This window comes from Acinonyx jubatus, chromosome D4, assembly GCF_027475565.1.
Source record: "Acinonyx jubatus isolate Ajub_Pintada_27869175 chromosome D4, VMU_Ajub_asm_v1.0, whole genome shotgun sequence".
Classification (NCBI taxonomy): Eukaryota; Metazoa; Chordata; class Mammalia; order Carnivora; family Felidae; genus Acinonyx; species Acinonyx jubatus.
Genome location: NC_069391.1, coordinates 163,380 through 182,544, shown reverse-complemented (window position 1 = coordinate 182,544; position 19,165 = coordinate 163,380). Strand labels below are relative to the sequence as shown.

Below are 19,165 nucleotides of genomic sequence, written 5' to 3'. Positions count from 1 at the left end.
ACTCCATGAAGGAGGGAGGAAGGTCTCCCAGGCAGAAAAGAGCTGGGGTGGAGGCCCAGAGGTACAGAGGGGTGCAGGGATGCTCAAAGCTGGAACCAGAAGGTGTGGAGGGGAGAGGGTGCTGAGCTGGCAGACGGCAGGCTTGTGTGGAGCGTGGGCTCTGTGCTGAGGACAGTGCACAGTGGGGGCTGGTAGGAACATGAGTGGGTTCATGGTGAGTTGGGAGAGCAGCCTGCTCAGTCTGGCTTTTTGTGCAGCTTACCCTGGAGAACGTGCAGGAAGAATTCAGGGATTGGGTCTGTGTGGCCTCTCACTGAGCAGGGCCATGAACTTTGTGACTGTGTGGCCCTTCTCCCCACTGTGAGCATCCTGGCCTCTGGGAATGGGATGATATGAGATGGTTTTCCTTATTAGTCTCAGCTGAGTCCTCTCTCAGTCATCCAGGCTAAGCAGAGGGACCCCAGGGTTCTCTTTCAGGTTCTTCTTGGAGATGGCAGGGCCCCTAAAGCCAGCAGTCAGTGCACAGCATGTGGGGCCCATGGAAGCAGTGGTTAGATGCCACTGGTACAGCCTGGCCTGGGGAAAGCTTGCCCTGCAGGGCCCAGTCCACGTCTGGGCAAGTGCTGCTGGATTAGCCGGCTTGGAGCCAACCAGCCTCGCGTTCTTCTTCCCAGAGGAGCAGGATCAGTGAATCCTCTTGTGGCTTTTCTTAGCAGTTAGAACTGATGCCTGAGGAAGGCAGGCCCTACTGCTGGCTACCATCTGAGAAGTGGCTGCTGTGTGCTGGGCCTAGATTGCTGCAGCAAGTTTTCACTGGTGGCTCTGACACTGACTCAAGCAGTGTTGTTACTGCCCCACCCTTGCACCCCAGGCCCTCCTACCTTCATCGTGGCCAAGGGAGAGGAGAGGAGGAGGAGAGGAGTCCTATATTCCTGCGAATTCAGGGTTTGGGAGGGATGGGAGGTCCAGGCAGGAGCTGGCTCCTCTCATTTCCAGGATGGCCAGAGCTCAGGCCCTGGTGGACACTGGCCATGAGTTTGGGTCAGTGCTGGCCAGAGCTGAGCTCTCTCTCCTGCTGTGGCTATGTGCCAGGAGTCAGGCCTGCCAGGTTCACTGCACCAAGCTGCTTCTCTTGGAGGAGGAACAACTACTCACCTGAGACTAGACATTGCTATTTTGCTGTGGGGCTGTGCCCGCCTGCCCTTTGGGGACCTGGATCCTGCCCCAGGCCTGAGCTGAGAGGCTTGCAAGGCTGTACGCTGGGTGCCTGTGTGCCTGTGTGTGAATGGCTTCCTTCTGGCAGTGTGAGGCTGCAAGCTTGGCTGGGAGCCTGGGGCTGGGCTGCTGAGGGGTAAGGAGAGCAGAAATCTCTCTCCTGGTCATCTCAGACCTCAGAGGTTTGTCCGAGGTGGCTTGCATGGGCTGTAGAATGTTTTCCTTTTGTCTCTGGCTTGCCCTATCCGGTCCCTTCTTGCCCTGTTCCTGTCTGTCCATCCCCTCCTAGTAAGGGCTCTGGGTCTGAACCAACAGAAAAAACAAAGTGTAAGTCCTCTTGGGCAATTCTTGCCCAGAAGCTCTTCGTAGGATGGCAGGTGACAGGGCCTGGCACTCAGAGGGAGGGGTGTGCTTTGGCCTGCTCTGGGCAGGGGGTGTGGCATTGTCCCTGCCCTCTGGAGCCCCCTCTAGGGACTGCGGTGCTGTCCCTGTGTGCTGGAGGAGTCTGAGGAAGGAGGGTTCACCTGGGCCCTCTGAGGGCTCAGGTTGGAAGAGGCCGTGGTGGTGAGGCTCCCTGGGAGGGCGGCCTGTGACCTGCATGTCATGTCCCAGCCTCTTCCTGGTTCCCTTTGCCTCTGCGTCTGCACACCCATGGGGTGGGCGAATGTGCTCACACTCACCTGATCTGCTTACTTTTGTGGACCCTGCACAATGCAGAGAGTTTGCCAAGGAGCGTGAGAGGGTCGAGAACCGCCGGGCCTTCCTGAAGCTCCGCCGGCAGCAGCAGATTGAGCGGGAGCTCAATGGGTACCTGGAATGGATCTTCAAGGCTGGTGAGAATCAGGGGCTGCTGCCTTGCTCCTGGCCTGTCCTCTGTCAGTGCCGCTGGAGCCCCAGTCCTGGGCCGGACGAGACCAGCCTGGAGAGCTGAGGAGAGCTGAGGCATTGGAAGTGGATTCTCCAGCTGGCCCGGGGTCCTGACACAGGGCAGCCATATGGCCCTGGAGACACTGGCCTTTTTAATGGAGGCTTCTGGCATGGCCTAGCCTAGAGCTAGTTTCTGCCTGTCAGACTCAAGCACCCTTCCCTTGACCTGAGTGTGTTCTGCGCCCTGGCTCTGGGCTTTGTCAAGCCTGGGGTTTCTGACTGCCTCCCTCCCTCCCCCGCCCCCACCCCAGGCCAGCATTCTTTCCTGCATATGGGGCGCCTGCTGTGCCTCCGGAAGCGCCTCTTCGGCCAGGAACTCACCTAGTGGGGTGGCTGCCCTCAAGGGAGGGTGATGTGAACAGGCCAGGCCCCCCTCGTGGGGCACCGTGTGGGGGACACATAAAGGGTGTCTGTCTCAGTAGGAAAAGCTCGGCCGTGAGCCCCACGGCCTTCTGGAGTCATCAGGGTGAGAAGGCGGGTCCAGCAGCAGAGGCGCATCTTTACTCTGCTGTGTTCCTGGGGACTGAGCCCTGGGCAGGGGGGGCGGGGCAGGGAGGCTCCCAGCTGAGGCTGTGTCTCACTTGCAGAGGAAGTCATGCTGGCCGAGGAGGACAAGAATGCGGAGGAGAAGTCCCCTCTGGATGGTAGGTGACCACTGTTAGCACTGCCCGCGAGCCGCGTGCGCATGCTTGCATGTGTGGTGCCGTCTGCGTTGTTCTGCCGGCAGCTGCACGGCCGCCACCTTCCGCGGGGTCCTGGGCAGACCCGTTCTGGAGGTCGCCGCATGCTGCCGGGCAGTTGCGTGCCGTGGACCCGAGTGGAGGTAGCTGGCGGTGGGCTTAGATAGCACACCTGCCGAGGTATCACCCGGGGGCTCAGAGGAGTCTGTGCTCACGGTATGGACCCGAGAGCTGTGTTCTCCAACACGACGCTTTACATGTGACTGTGTAAGCTCATGCGTAAGTCCACTGCAGTGAAGTAAAAGTGAAAGTCCTGTTCCTCAGGCTCACCCACCACATCTCAAGCGTTCAATAGACATATGGGGCTAGAGGCTACTGTACTGGTCAGCACAGATGTAGATCATTTCCATCATTACAGAAAGTTCTATTGGACTGTGCTGCTTCTAGAAGCTTTTAAAGTTCAGGTTTAAACCAAGTTGTATCTGTGTCTAGAGCTCAGTCTGATGTGGCTCCCAGATTGCCACGGAAAGCCTCTTAGCACAGCCTGGGGCCGCTAGGGCGGGGATGAGGGCCAGAGTGGCCATGGTTACTGGCCTGGCTACTAGCGCAGTCCCAGTGGCAGGACAGTCGTGCTGTTTTCACACCCACTGCTGAGGAGAGGGCCAGAGAGCTTGGCTGTGTCCCCTGCGGCCTCAGCTGGACCCACATCTGGGGCTCTGCGCATGTCTGTGCTGGCCCCTCTGCAGACCTGACTGATCTCTCTGGCCCCAGAGCGGGCTGCTTGGCAGTGGGCCACAGTCCTGGCCTTGTCCTTACAGACGTCTCCTGGTCTCCCTGGTAGCCAGGCCTTCCCCACTGACATCATCGCGGAGAAAAGGGGAAGTGGCACTCCCCTCACGATTCCTTGTCCCCTGTGCTCTGAAGACTGAGAGGGGCCCACAGGGGCCAGGATAGGAGATCCCCAGGAAGATGGTCGCAGGCTCCGCTGAGATGCACCCCCGCCCTGAGGCAGTCCCCTCCCCCTCCCCTTGTTTAAAGCAGTGTTGAAGAGAGCAGCCACCAAGAAGAGCCGGAATGATCTGATCCATGCCGAGGAGGGGGAGGACCGGTTTGCAGACCTCTGTGCTGTTGGTGAGTCTCTTTGGTTCCTCTTGGCCTGTCCTGTGAGTGGGTACAGGAATTCCCCTAGCTTCCGGCCTGTCCCCTGGGCCCCCCAGCCCTCTGGGGCCACCCTCCTTCCCTTCCTTCCCTACCGCTCACACTCCTGTGTCCACCCTGATGGCAGGAGGTACAGTGCCCTCTACCCTCTGCTGTGTGCTCAGCATTTTTTCCCCTGGTGCAGGCAGTGGAGTGAGCGGTGTGTTTGCCCAGTGCTTCCTGCCCTTTCCCATCGGTGTAGCCCCGGCTGCTCTCGGCTCTACCACCCCCAACGTGGACACAGAGCCTCGGGCCGCACCCCGTAGCTGAAGGGCTACGTGTGTGTTACTGACCGTAGCGACCGAAAGGTTCTGGCTGTCTCTCTTCCCAGCCCCTGTCTGTCTTCCACGCTCCTGGGGCCTCTGGCTTCATCCCCTTCTTCTCAAATGGTAGAAGAGAGATTCTGGTTGCTTTATCACACAGCTGTTTTAGTTCCCTTCCTCAGTCTGGTACCAGAAGTGCCCAGGCCTTTTCCCACCAAATGCCCTGTTACTGTGCATTCTGCAGCAGAAGAGGGCTGAGCCAAGGGCCTCCACCTTGGTGGTTGGAGACAGGCCTGCATGGCAGTGAGCTTCTCACTGAGGCACCAAGTCAAGGGGTTGCAGGCGGACTTGGTCTCCAGCTGTCTGTGAGCAGGCCCGAGTCCGAGGTCTGCTTCTCATTATGTGGTTGCATTTATTTGCATTTATGACACAACTCTTTTTTTTTTTTTTAAATTTAAATGTGCATTTATCTTAGAGAGACATGCAGACAGAGTGTGAGCAGGGGAGGAACAGAAAAAGGGAGACACAGAATCAGAAGCAGGCTCCAGACTATGAGACAACTCTTTGATGAAAGTTACTTGTGTATTTATCTGTCAGTCAGTCTGTCTCTGTGTGTCTCTATCTAACCATCCATCAATCAATGTGTCTGTCATCTAAGTATCTATCTATCATCTGTCAGTAATCTGTGTATCTATCAATCTATCATCTGTCAATCATCTATCTATAATTCAATCAATCTAGGTATCTGTGTGTCTATCATCTATCTTGTCTGTCTTTTTTTCCCCACACAGCCCAGTAAACCCATGTCAGTAGCTTGGGATTTATCCCTGTTTCTCCACACATATCAGATATAATACACATTTGTATCACACACACATGCATGTAGACATGCACACATACACACATGTAGAGTTTTGGGATCTATTCATGTTACAGATAGGCTTTCATACAAATTTTTCTATACCCTCTGGAGACCACTCCCCTCTGCAGTGTAGTTCTAATGCTGTCTTGTCAGTGGCTGCATAGTGTTGCACAGTATGGATTCACTCTAATTGTTCAGGGGCTCTCCGTTGACGGCCATTCATTTATTTTTAGGTTGTTTTATCTTCATCATGAGCAGCGCCACCGAACAGAACCCTATAAGCAACCGTCCTTCCTTTCCAGTGCTTCTGTCCCTGCAGGCAGATTTCTGGGAGCTGGGCACCGCGTCGCCTGCTAGACGTGCCCCCCCCCAGTTACATGCCGTAGCTACTTTCGACTTTACCTTGACGCCAAGTTGATGATGTTTCCTTGGAGCTGTCGTTCTCATTTCACTCATTACTAACGATTTTGAGCTCCTTTTTAAAAATGTTTGCTTCTGATTTGAATTTGGGTTTTGGTGAGTCTTCATATACCCGTCCATTTTTCCGTTGGGTGGTTTGTGTTTGCTAGTTAATAAGAGACTGATGTGTGTTGTGGGTCTGAGTTTTGTTACAGTTTTTACAAATTTATCACATGAATGTTGTATTTAAATAGTCCCCTTTATTCCTATTTTACTTAGAGTTTTTATTCTGATTTTTTAAAGTCTACAGTTTAAAATAATTTAAGCAACACCTAAAGTACCCGTTCTTCAAGGGTAAAGATAAAACTGTGAACCCATCTAGTAAAGAAATAAAAAGAACTAGGACCAGTTTTATAAATTATGCCTTACGAGGAAATCTTACATTTTCTCAGCGTTTCAAACTCGTTTCTATAGAGTTGCCTGTAGTTTCTCTTACAGTTCTTTTCATCTCTCCTGTATTCAGCCCTTTGTTCATTCACTCAGCAGATATTTATCAAGTGCCCCTGACGTGCAAGTAACTGCTCACGGCTCCGGGGCTATAGCACTGAACAAAATGATGAAGCCCCTTCATCTTCTGCTTTTTCTAGCCCGGCTGTGGCATCAGACCACGGGCAGTAGAATAGGAAGAGCACACAGCATGTCAGTGCCACCTCTGGAAAAGGAAAAAATCGAGAAGGGCGGGGGCTTGGAGGGTTCGGGGGTTTTGGAGTTTTAAAGAGAAAGGCCACAGAAGGCCTCCCTGGAAAGGTCGCTTTTGAGTAAAAGCTGAAGGAAGTGAGGAAGTCAGGCCCATGGAAGGGAACATCCAGGCAACACGTGAGAGGATCCTGAGGCCAGAAGGAGCGTGGCACTTGTGGGGACTGTCTGGGAGGCCAGTGTGGCTGGAGTGGAGCGCTGTGGGTTTTGGGGGAGCAGTGCCACAGGGTTAGGGTTAGGGTCGCAGAGGGCGGGGCCCAGCAAGGACTGTGGCTGCTGGTGGGTTTGCAGAGCAGAGTCGCTGTCCTGCTCCAGTTGGGGCGCAAGAGATCCTCAAGTGCAGGAGGGCCAAATGCGGGCCCATTTAGAGGCCACTGTAGGGATCCAACCGGCAGTGGCTGCCGTGGAGGTGTGCAGTGGCCAGATTCTGGATACATTCTGAAGACAAACACACAGGATTTGCCGGCCAGCTGGATGTGGGCGTCAGAGGACTTGGGGCGGCCATGTGACTCAAGGAGGGGCACTGGGGGCGGACTCCCAGAGTCTGGGGAGCAGCTGGAGGGCCAGTGGGGGTGTCAGGTAGCACCTGTATGTGGGGGTCTGGCGGTCAGGTGGTCAGGCGGGAGATGTCGCACAGTCGCTATGAGGGTGTTTAGGCCCTTGAAGCCGGCTTACATCCTGCTGACTCTGCTTCTGCTTTTTCTGGTTGTTGGAACGTTTATCTTTGCCTTCTGTTTTATTAATTTGGATTGTGTGGGGTGAATATGTATTAATGATCATTTAAAATAACCCCGGTTTAGATTTCTTTTCTTCTATTTTCTTTTTGTTTTAAATGTCGTTACTTTCTTTTGTATTTTTATTATCTTTGTATAGTATTTTGATTTACATAGTATTGCTTTCCTAATTTCTGAAACTGTGTAACTGTTTCTTTTTCCTTTCTTCTTTACCCGCAAAGGCACTGAAGGCTGTGCCCCGCCCCTGCATACGGCTTTGCTGTGATGGCCTCCTTTTATGGGCTTTTCCATCGTGGTTTCTTTTCTTCACTCTCAAAAGGTGTCTGGGAATCTGCTTCGCTCCCCACAAATTTCTCACTTTTCTAACCCACAAACAGCCGTCTCCCCTCCCCTGCTCTCATAATTAGAACCATGCTTCTTTACTATTTTAGCCTGTTTTTTATTTTTACTTATTTATTTATTTTTACCATCCTTACCACTGAGATGCATCATTTCCGTGAGGAAATTGCTGTATTTGCCATCTCTCTGCCCCTATTGGCCCCGAAGGTCAAGAAGATGTGACCTCTGCGGTGTTTCCCTCTTCTCCCTGCCAACTCCTGGTTTAGAGAACTTTGGTGTTTGTAGCCCTAGGCTGTCATTAGTCCCGTGGTCACCCCAGCTGCTTAGCACATTCCCAGAGGTGGGTTTGCTTTCAGCCGTCCTCCAGCCATTACCCCATAGACCTGTCTCTGCTTCCTCTCTGTCCTGTGCTTGGCCTGCTTCCCCGAGGCATGTGTGTGGGGGGGACCTTGTGAGGGAGGCCTGTTTAATGGCTCCTCCTGCTGCTCTGTGGTATCGCCCTGTCCCCTTCTTTCCCTGTGCAGATGTAGCCTCAGGGGGCGGGAACTCTCGTCCTGGGTCAGAAGTTCCTTCTCTGCCCAGCACCAGGCCTGGTGGACTTTTCCGCCTGTGGGCTCAGGCCTTCCTTCACCGAGGCTTCTTCTTTCCATGTGTGCAATGACTTCGTCTCCTCGCCGTGCTCGTTTTGTGTCCCGACTCCCCGTCGTCCGTGCTCTGCCCCTCGAGGTTTCTCCCCTCGGTTAAAACCCACTTGTGCTGCACCCTCCACGCTACTCGTCTGGGCTTTAAGAGTGAACCTCCTTTCCTTTCATCTGCTGAAGGGGATTTTATTTTTTCTCCAAGAAGTTTCTCTCTTTTACTTTTATTGTGATTGGTTTGGTGCCGCACACAAGTCCTTGGGATTCTCCCGATTTCTCCTCCTGGGTGTCTTGCAGGGCCGAAGGATCACGTGCCTCAGGCCTCAGGCCTCAGCAGGTTTGGGCGTGGGGCTTCACAGGGTGGAAGAAGCCATGGGTCTCCTGGTGCCCAGCACCCCCTTTGTCCTTCCCTGTGTGCTGAGGATGGCTGTGTCTTACGTGCTGGGCTTGTCACCCCTCCATCCGCTGTCACTGCTGCTGTTGACTGAGCCCAGGTGCCAGGCCCCGTGTCGTTGCCCTGACTCCTACATGGCCTGCGAGGTCCAGGTTCCCTGTTTCCTATTTTCTTTTTTTTTTTTTTAAATTTTTTTTTTAACGTTTATTTATTTTTTTGAGACAGAGAGAGACAGAGCATGAACAGGGGAGGGTCAGAGAGAGGGAGACACAGAATCTGAAACAGGCTCCAGGCTCTGAGCTGTCAGCACAGAGCCCGACGCGGGGCTCGAACTCACGGACCGCGAGATCATGACCTGAGCCGAAGTCGGCCGCTTAACCGACTGAGCCATCCAGGCGCCCCCCCCCCCCCCATTTCCTATTTTCGAGTGAGGACTCTCCAGGCTGTGTGGCGTGTATAAGGCCCTGTGCCTAGGGCAGGGGTGATGGGGGTTTGTGTTTTCATGGCTTGTTGTTGAACCTCACCTTCATTACCCCGTCCATGCTGGTGAATGCAACAGCAAAGCTGTTTCTCCTGTGTCCCTTCACTGGCCTCTGGTGGGCTCACCAAGGGCGAGAACAGAGCTTAGTCGTTCTGTCTTCTCTCTGCCACTCAGGGCCTGGCGCGAAGACTCTGTACATGTTTGTGGAAGGAATGGCTGTTAGGCAGGGCTGGCGTAGACTTTTTATTAACAGTGAACTCCCTTTGGGGCATGATGGGAAGAAATGCAGACATTGTATGTGGTCACGCATTGTTCACACGAGTGCTTAACTGTGACGTCATTTGCAGGTTAATTTAATTCTCGATTTCCCCTAGCTTGACGAGATCGGATTCTTGTTCCTTGAAATAAGCCTTTTGGTTATAAAGAATATGTGTTGATGAAGCTAAACGTGGAAATGCAGAGTGCTGAAGAGAAGCAGCCTCGTCTCTCATGCTTTTCCCCTCCCAGAGCTATGATTCTGGATTTGGCATGTGTCCGTGCTCACTGCAGACCCCTGCTTTTACCAAAGACCTGGGCTGGAGTCACTGTCCAGAGCTGACCTGAGCACACGGTGGTAGCTTCTTGCTGAGAATACTGTCTTCCGGGGCCTGTGCCCTTGTCTTCAGAGACCCAGGGCCCAGAATTCCCTGAGGCACAGCATGCCCTTTATAGTGGTGGCCTGGTTGTCCCTGTTCCCTGACCAAATGAGAGGCTGGCTGGTCTCTGTCCTGGGTGCTGCCAGGGTTCCCTAGGAACTGAAAGGCAGTCCCTCATGTCCAGAGTGCTAGGGCTTCTGCTCCCTGCCCTGTCCCTTGGACTGTGTGTTAGAGGAGGGATGGGTGGGCTTCAAGAGCCAACTGGGGATCTGTGGTTTTGTGCACATGTGGCTGTGGAAACCGCTTTGTGGGTATTCCTTTGATGAGTGAAGATGTATGTGGTTGTCTGCATGTGGGCACAGGTGCAGGATGAGGGGGGCCAGGAGTTATGACAAGGAAGCATTCCTATGAAGCTTTTGCATGGTTAAGGGCTCATTGGTTCTTGCTGGGCATGGTCCAGTGAGCCAGGAGGTGGGGGCCATGGCCCCTCCCCTGGAGAACTTGCTGCTCGTCTCACTGGCCACATGTGTGTGCACAGAGCAGTTCACACAAGTCACGCGTCCCCATTACCCTCCTTCCTAGAGTTGCCCTGTGTGTGTTCATAGGAGTGTCTTCAAGAATGAGATGCTCAGGGTGTTGATGCGTGCTGTGCAGTGTGTGTGTGTGTGTGTGACTTTGCTTCTAAACGACTCAAGAAGTGGTGGGGGAATCTGCCTGTGTGGGTCTCTGGACAGTTCTGTGCGTGGCTCTGCCTGTGTGTAGGTCTCTCCATGTCTGTACTACTCTTGGCTTCCTCCCTCCGTGCCCTGTTGCTGCTTTTGAGGAAGGAGCGGGTGTGTCTGGTTGTGGCCTTGGCACTTTGCAGCCCTCAGTGAGGCTGGCCAAGAGGTTTTGTTGAATGAGCTGTCTGTGACTAATTGGCAATGGCTGGTGTGTAGTGTCTGGAAATGGACTGGGAGGCTGTGTCCTGGCTTATCCAGGAGGCTGTGATAGAGCAGTGGCCTTCAATGGTCTGGGTGGGGTGTGGCATCCGGAGTGCCAAGAATTTGCCACAAGGGCCCTGTGAGGTTTCTTGAAAGGCTGGCTGATGGGTCCTGGCCTGTGGACCCTTCCATCTGAGTCTGGGGCTGCGTGTGACAGCATCTCCCATCCTGATGCCACCGCTCAGTTTGTAGACAAGTCTCCAGAGGCCTCGGGGCCTGTCTTCATTTGAGTGAATCCAAGAAAACACTAGCCTAATAATGCTGTTAGTGTGCTGCTGAGGGTCTGGGTGTGCACACACACATGCGCAAATATATAGAACATCACATGACAAACACACGCTCCATACCCTTCCCCGGGGACTCCATGCCCAAGCTGACTGGTTTTGAACAATCGGAGGCTCACACGTGCCCAGGCCCTTATTGCAAAAACTAAGAGAACCTAATGCACTGCAGAGACACAGCCAGACCCTGCACACATGCACACTCACAGCCTCTAAGCGCCCACGAAGACTGCTCACTTGCTCATCAAGGGGTGCATGGGCTTTGAGGTGAAAGCCTGTGGGCCTGTCCTCGCAGCGATTGCAGCCTGGTCTGGGAGCTGGGTGCAGAACAGGTCAACAAGCCAATACTGGGGCAGCTGGTACGCGGTTGTGATTATTGTTGGGGAGCTGATTTCAGATGGGGTGCCCAGAGAAGGGTGTTCTGTGGAGGTGACATCAAAGTCCAGACGTGGAGCCGAGAAGCAGCCAACTGTGGAAAGAGACCAGCAGTGGGAAGCATTTCATGCTTAGGTCACGGCACAGCAGAGGTGGTGTGTGTGTGGAAATGGGGGAAAGCCATGACAGCTTTGTGTGCAAATGTTCCGGAGAGTTTGTTGGGCTTTGTGGGCCATACACACTCACTCTGCCTCTGTACCAGAACAGCAGCCATGGACCAGATACAAACCAAGGAGCTTGACTGTGTTCCAGGGTACTTAAAAATAGGTAACCGGTGGTTGTTGGTCCCTGAGTTGAAGCAGGAGGGAGGGCCAGATGCTGCATGGCTCCGTGAGGCCCCCGGAGGGGTTGGGATGGCCTGGGGGCATTGGGGCTGTGCTGCTGGAAGGTGGCTGAGGGGTGCTGGGGGCCATCTGGAGCCTGGTAACCATGGAGACCACCAAGGCTCTCGGTTCCCCCATCTGTGAAATGGGGGTGGGGTCCGGACCTGGTGCAGGCGGGTGCGGCGCAGGGGTAATTAGCTCAATGTCGGTAGCACACCGGGTCTGACCCATGGTGTCTGTGATCAGAACCGGGGCCTCTGGCTAGGTCTGGGCTGGGGCAGGTGTCCTTGAAGATGTTTTCCTGTGGGAGATACAAGTTTGAGATGGGAGGGGAAGCGTGTCCTCGAGGCTGCGTCCGTGGGGCACACATCCATGGAAGGAGAGCGTGTCTGGGGGTCTGGTGGTCTCTGTGTGTCCTCAGTGAGCTCCTTGTTCCCCCAGGATCCCCCTTCGCCCGCGCCAGCCTCAAGAGTGGGAAGACAGAGAGTTCGTCATACTTCCGTAGGAAGGAGAAGATGTTCCGGTTCTTCATCCGCCGCATGGTGAAGGCACAGAGCTTCTACTGGGTGGTGCTGTGTGTGGTGGCCCTGAATACGCTGTGCGTGGCCATGGTTCACTACAACCAGCCGCAGCGGCTCACCACGGCGCTGTGTACGTAGCTGCAGCCTGGGCCTCCCCCTCACCTCTTCCCGAACCACCTCTGGTCTGCAGCCTGGAAATCCCGGTTCACAGCCTTTTGCCTTGGAATGCCCTGGGTAGGACCCCTGCACAGACCAAAGTGCCCCCAAGGGCATCTGCTGGGGCCTGAGCTCCCCATCCCAGGTTCCAGGAGGCCTAGCTCCTCTGTCAGTGTGGTGGGCAATGGTGAGGGTCCAGGGCACCCTGGGGGGAGGTCGGTGTGATGGGTGGATGGCCCTGTGTCCTCCCTTGGGAGGGCTTCAGACCCATGGAACAGGGCACTTGGCCCCTCATTCCAATCTGGCGTGAGGCTGCAGCTCGCTCCTTGGACTCCTGAGGAGAGAGTCCAGGCTTCTAGGGCCCTTTTGGCTGTTTTCATTTTGCTTTTTGCTTTTTGCCTCTGAGTGTGTCTGTGACCAAGGCTGACTTACCTGTGGGCCTACGGACAGACCGTGAGTCTGAGTCATGACTACCTGGCCCTGGCTACTGTTCCAAGGAGTAAAGGAGGAAGGTGGCTGGGGTGGTTGAGGCCCTTTGCCCCTCTCCAGGGACCAGGGCTGACCTTCCAGGACCAACCCCTCATACCCTAGGGCTCTGCAGGCCACGGGGAGCCTAGTCTCGGTCTGTCGTCTCACCTCTCACGGGCCCTAAAGATGAAGACTCTCCAGTGGTTTCTGCCTTCCGGTTAGAGCCCCCACCTTCTTGTTCCCTGGCCCCCACCCTGCCTGGTATCTGGGGCTGATCTGGACACAGGGCCTGTTTGGGGCTTCCACAAGGGCCTTGCTCTTGCCACGGGAGCCCTGTATGCCTGAAGCCACCCTGAGGTGGGGTGGCAAGACCATCTTTTTCCCAGAGAAGAACCCTCCTGGATCCCTCCTGGCCCCTGGTGCAGCAGCCACATTCCCCTCTTTCAGACTACCGAGGCCAGTCAGTTTTAAGCAGGAGCTTGGGCAGTTCTGGAAGGGTTCTTACGAGCTCTAGACTCTGATGGCTCCACAGGCCACTTGAAAATATGGGTGGGGGTGGCTGTTGGGGTGGGACACTAGGCTATAGTTTCCCAAACTTGTACTGAACTCTCCTGTTGTGTAATGGGGAAGAGCACAGAGGCAGCAGAAGCACAAGGGGCCCCGTGAGCTTCTAGCAGACAGTCTGGGCCAGGTCCCCGGGAGTGAAGTTCAGATGCAGTTTGTGGAGGCGCCTGGGCGGCCCAGTCGGTTAAGCGTCAGACTCTTGATTTTGGCTCAGGTCATGATCTCACGGTCATGAGACTGAGTCCCAAGTTGGGTTCTGTGCTACGTGTGGAGCCTGCTTAAGATTCTCTCTCTGTTCCTCTGCCCCTTTCCCTTCCTCTCTCTCTCTCTCCAAAATAAATTAAAAAAAAGAAAAAAGAAAAAGAAAAAGAAGCAGTTTGTGTGCATGGAACTGCCCGCTGTGGCCCCTAATTCATGTATCCTGGGGCCTGTAGTTTGGTGTCTTGGGACTTTGCTTGGGACTGAGGTCAGTATTTCCCTTGGTATCACCTCAGGATGAAGTTTCCTCACCCTTGGGGGTTGGGTAGGGACCCAGGGAGATGGGGCTTCCTCTTAACTTGGCCAGCAGTGCAGCTGTTCCCTGGGTCTTCTTAGCCAGGCCTTTCTTTCCCATGGAAGAAGCTGGTGGTGCCTAGTCAGTGTTGTGGGATTTGCCATCCGCGTGGGCAGGAGGCAGCCATCACGGCCTGGTCGTGTATCTGCTGTGCAGGAGCACAGGGCTGAGAGTGTCCAGGTGCTGGTCCAGGCCACAGGCATCCCTGGCCGAGAATCTTCCCCCTTGCTGCTTTGCCTTCTCTGTGGCTCCCTGGGAGTTTCTGAGTCCCTTGGCTTTACCTAGGGAAAATGGCTGGCGGGAGCAGTGGGGGTATGCTAGGGTCTGCACACCTCTGCTCAGTGCCCTGCACTCTGTTCTTGGTGGCTGGGCTGGCGCTGAGGAAGGCTGACCCAGCCAGGTAGGGCAGGTCTTGCAAGAGGCAAAGCAGAGGTAGAGGGGGTCCCCACCAGGACTAGCTCCATTGAAGCTCCCTAGGGGGCTCTGGCCTGAAACGAGCTACCCTGAAGAGCGTGGGTTCTGTGCACCTTGGCTGTCGGTCCACTCAGGAGCCACCCCCGGTGTACCACCAGGACCCCCGAGACTGAGGCTTGAATGGTGAGGAGGGAAGGAAGTCCTGCCATGCTCAACTCTGTAGCTGGCTGTTGGGCTTTGTCATCCTGTGAGCCCCCTGGTCTCACAAGACCCTCTTGACCTCCCTCTCCAATGTCCCTCTGTGTGCTGTTGTCCCAGCACACTGTCCTCTTATTATGACATAGAACACTGTTCAAATTCTCTGCCTCTGCTCCCCTTTGTGGTGTGAACTCCTGGAGAGAGGGGTCAACTCTGTCTCCTCTGCAAGCTCAAAGCAGCACCAGTGCCTGTTAGTTGAATGAATGATTCTGGAGTGAACGGCTGAACACCCTTTCGTGGCCTCAGAGGGGAGGCTGAGCATATGAAGTCGGTGGGTCTGCTCCTCAGGCGAGCGAAAGGGCAAGCAGGACGTTGGGGGTTTCTGTGCCCAGTTGCTCCCTTTCTCTGAAAAAGCCTCGCCATCTGTCAGGTTCCGTGCTAGTTCCTTGCAGTGCCCTCACTTGGGTCTGCTGGGAGCAAGATCAGTGCCTGGGCAGCTGTAGCTCCAAGGTCTGTCGTGTGGTCAGCTGGAAGTCCCATTTCTGTGGCCTCTTCTTCCAGGCCCTGACCTCTTTTTGTGGGGTGCCCCAAGGGGCAGGGGCAGGGGCAGGTGCCTTTGTGACCCTTGTGGAGGGGCTCTGGGGCTCGGTGGCCTTGGATCTTTGCAGGTTGCTGTGGTATTCCGAGCTGGACTTGGGGGCAGGGTAGCTCCCGACCGCCCCTCACACCTGCAGCTCTGCACAGCCAGGACCAGGCGTCAGTCATTCAGGCCTGGCTGAGGTGGGTTCTTCTGCTTAGGTCAGCGGGCATCCACACCTGTGACACTGGCTTCTTGGCTTCTCCAGGGGGTCAGCTTTGCCTTCTCATTACTCATCCCGTGCCTGGCTGGGGTGCCTTGGGGATTTTTTGGCTGGCTTCAGAGGCCACGCTTCTTGTGGTGAGTTGCTTACAGGAGCTGATTACCCATGTACTCAAGCCATGGAAGGTGGTTCCCTACCTGAAACCTCGGGCTATGTGGGCCATGCGGGCCATTGCGTATCTCTCTGCGGGCAGTGGGGCCGGTATCTCTGCTCCTCCAGAGTCTGGGCTGTTGCCCATCTGGCCCTGACTGAGGCATCTGGGGCTGTATAGTGTAGCACTTGGCAGAGAGCTGTGGAGGAGAGCAGATGCCAGTGCCCATAGGCAGGAGGTGTGTGGTCTCGTCTTCGGTTGTGTTTTATCAAGAGCTGCTTGAGGTCCAGTCTCCCAACCAGTCTGGATGCCAGAGGCCCCAGGAATGCTGGGCTGGTCACTCTCCAGTGACTGCACTTGGGGAGGAAGATCAAAGACAGTGATCTTGTTCTGCCGTCTGGAATTATTGGTTTGGCCAGTGGCAGAGCCTGGCTGGGCTGCATCTCTTGTCTGTGGCCTTGTGGAGCTTCCTGATTGCCTGTTGCTTATTGCTCTGACACTGCCTGTTGCTCAGGCTGGGTTAGGAGTTGTGTCTTGTCTGTGTGCCTGGGATTCTCAGCATGGCCCTCATTGCCAGTGTGGCCCTTAAAGGTCAGCAGAGCTGGTGGCGGGACTCCTGGGCCGGGGCGGGCCCTGCTTGCTGCTGCTGCAGTGGGGCCCAGCCTGAAGGAAGGTGCGCCACCCATGGGAGCCTCTGTGGGACTCAGAGACTGAGGGGGTGACATCCTCCAGGCCCCCACCAAGCGTTGGCGCCTCCTGGGAGCCTCATGCTGGCCAGGCCTGGGGATGCTCAGGTGGTAGGTGAGCACATGAACAAAGTTAAAACCAAATAAGATGACGCAGGGACCCTGAGGGAGGTGTCGGGAAAATCTTTCTGGAAAGACAGGGTGATTCTGATGAGGAGGCTGAGGGGCTCCACTGTGATTAGAACATGGGGTGGGGAGCAAGCCTGAAGGCATCCAGCTTCTCCATGGGGACCCTCTGGGGAGTACTGTATGGCCCTAGAACTCACTCCTGAGCCCCATCCCAGGATCTCTCCTCTTGTGGAGGCTGTCTTTGTGTGCTATAGACACTGGGCACGCATCCTATTTCAAAGTGAAAGAAGCATCTCTTTGTGCCCCTTCCAATCCCAATCTATTTGTTATTCCTGTCCTGGGCTGAGATTTCTGAGCTCAGGGGCCACAGACCAGGCCTGCAGGGCTCAATCCTGGAAAGGCCCAGAGGTCTTGTCCTCCAGTCTGGGCTGGAGCCAGGTGGGAAGAGGCTGAGAGCTAATCCCCCTCTTCTCCGGCTTCTCCTAGACTTTGCAGAGTTTGTTTTCCTGGGTCTCTTCCTCACAGAGATGTCCCTGAAGATGTATGGCCTGGGGCCCAGAAGCTACTTCCGGTCCTCATTCAACTGCTTCGACTTTGGGGTGAGTAAGATCCTCACCAGAGATGCCGGCTAGGGGTCCAGGAGGGTCTAGCTGTATCCTTGCTTGAGAGTGCACACGGCCCCCTCCCACTAAGCTGTACCCAGTGTGAGCTGGGGTCTGTGCAGCAGGGCCCAGGTGGTTGAGGGTACTGTGACCCTGTGTGGGTCAAAAAGGCTTCCTATAGACGGTGAGGGGCCTTTGACGGAGGGGAGGCCAGTCCTTTTCGGGCCCTGACTTATGGGGGTTCCAGCCACAGTCTATTCCCCACCTGTACGACATCCTGCTTCCCATCCCTGACCCTGTCTGTAGGATCTTAAGATCACTGAAGGTGCTGTGACCCTCTGTGTGCCTGGTACAGCAGTCTTTTAAATGTGCTGCTGTCCCATGGAGGGCTCAGTGTCCCCAACAGAGCTCAAGGGGACTGTGATCCTGAGTCTTTACTGTCCTACAGATCTGGCTGTGGGCAGCTTGGCACATGATTCAGGGGAGGACTGACAAGCCATGATGGTCCAGCCCTCCTCGTGGGCCTGGCCTGGGTCCCTTCACCAATCTCTGTAGGTCAGGGAAGTTTCAAAGGCAGGTGTTCCCAAGACTCACTGGGACAGAGCCCAGGAAGTGGCACAGGCCTTCCCAGGCCAGCAGAGCATGTGGACACCTCTCTGGTGCTGAGCCCAGAGCCCAGGGAGGCGTTCTGACCCACTAGAGGTTGTCAGTGAGATGTGGCAATGCCCTCCCCGAGCGAGGCAGGCTCACTCACACCTCTGCAGAGTTCTCAGGAGCTGGCAGGGGGGGTGGGGGGGGGGCCCTAAACATAGTCAGAAGTAAAACTTCAACTTGAAAATTCAGTGTGACTTTGACTTTTTCTGTCAGTGGAGTTGATGGAACATTGTGTCCACGGCTTTGTTAAACCTTCGCAAGGACTCCCACTTTGTAGATGAGTAACTGGAGAGGTGGTGTGCTTGGCCCAAGGCTGCCCAGCTACTTTGTGGGGGAGGCAGCGTGGACCCAGGAGTTCTGGCCCTGGAGCAGCGGGTTTACACCACGCAAGGCTGCCTGATCTCTGTGGGGAAGGAGGGGTGGTGGCTGCCCAGGGCGTGCTTTGAGACACGGACACCTGCGTTGCTGAGACACGCCTTCTTGTCCTTTGCCTTCTTAGTTACAGGGAAAGGCTGTAGTGTATAATAGGCCAGAGGAGATCCAAAGAGCTGAAGAGCTTTCAGAGAACCCCTAAACTTGTCCTTAAACTTGTAAATGTGTTTGTGTCTTCTGGTTTGAACTAACTGGATCCCAGGACATGGAATGACTTACACATAAGCTAACAGATTATTCCAAAGTTTAGCAGCATATAGCGTGTCTGCTGGGTCACAGTTTTCCAGATCAGGAGTCCAGGTCTGGCTTGACTGAATGCCTGTGGCCCAGGGTCTCTCAAGGAGGTCACAATCCCGCTGACAGCTGGGATGCCGTCATTTCAAGCCTGGATGAGGACTGGAGAATTTGCATTTAGGCTCATCACATGGCTGTTGATAGGACAGGACTCGGACGACCGGCCTCCAAGCTCGCTCACATGGTTGGTGTCAGGCCTCAATCTCGGTCTCATGAATGTCTCCCGATGCTGCTTGAGTGTCCTGACGACACGGCAGCTTGTGACCTGACAGAGAGACTGAGAGTACCCAAGACGGAAAACACAGGAACCCAGTCTCAGAGAGATGACCCATCAGTTTTGCCGTATTTTATTTGTTAGGAGTGGGTCACTTGGCCCAGCCCACATTTAACAGGGGTGGGGGATATTACCCAGGGACGTGAAACCCAGGAGGCAAGTGTCACTGGGGGCCATCTTAGAGGCTGCCTGCCACAGTCCACCATCTGGCTCCCAGTGATTCTATCTTTCCTAGTGCAGATACAGCCACCTCCTCCTGCTTCCCCAGCCACATCCCATCATGGCACCAGCTCAGAGTCTAGGGCCTCATCGCCCAAATCAGGCCAGGGTGGCTCCTCAAGGACAGCTGCTCGGTCCCTCTCCCCCCGTGGATCTGGTGAACTAAAGAGACGAGGTATCACCCACATGGTGGTGGGATAGACTTGGGTACCTGCCGTAGACAGTCATGTTCAGAGGGGACAGCAGGGTGCACAGGGAGTCCCTGGCCCATAGCAGTTCTGGAATCCTGCTGGGAAAGTTTGGAGACACCAGGATAAGTTCTTAAGGGCTAGGAAGCCCCCTGGGCTTTTTGTTTTAGCCTCTGTGTCACCTTTCTTGTTCCAGAAAAGATAACATATGTTTTCAGCTAGACAGTTCTCTCAGTCTGCTTCCTACCAGTAGAATTTTGGGAACCCAAAGGCCTATTTTTTGTCTTGTACTGTCTCCGTCTCTTTCAACCCAAGCTGGT

General features: G+C 55.0%; 1 protein-coding gene across 9 annotated transcripts in view; it reads left to right on the top strand.

Annotated features, from left to right (window-relative positions):
- Positions 1 to 19,165, top strand: part of CACNA1B (calcium voltage-gated channel subunit alpha1 B) — a 189,793-nt gene that overhangs the window by 51,844 nt on the left and 118,784 nt on the right. For 7 of the 9 annotated variants that reach the window (XM_053204274.1, XM_027051021.2, XM_053204276.1 and 4 more), the window contains 5 exons: positions 1,933 to 2,048; positions 2,730 to 2,786; positions 3,861 to 3,953; positions 11,984 to 12,193; positions 16,669 to 16,781. In XM_053204274.1, coding sequence (XP_053060249.1) covers positions 1,933 to 2,048; positions 2,730 to 2,786; positions 3,861 to 3,953; positions 11,984 to 12,193; positions 16,669 to 16,781 — 589 coding nt within the window. The remainder of the gene's footprint in view (positions 1 to 1,932; positions 2,049 to 2,729; positions 2,787 to 3,860; positions 3,954 to 11,983; positions 12,194 to 16,668; positions 16,782 to 19,165) is intronic. The other 2 variants (XM_027051022.2, XM_053204275.1) reach the window with 1 other exon arrangement.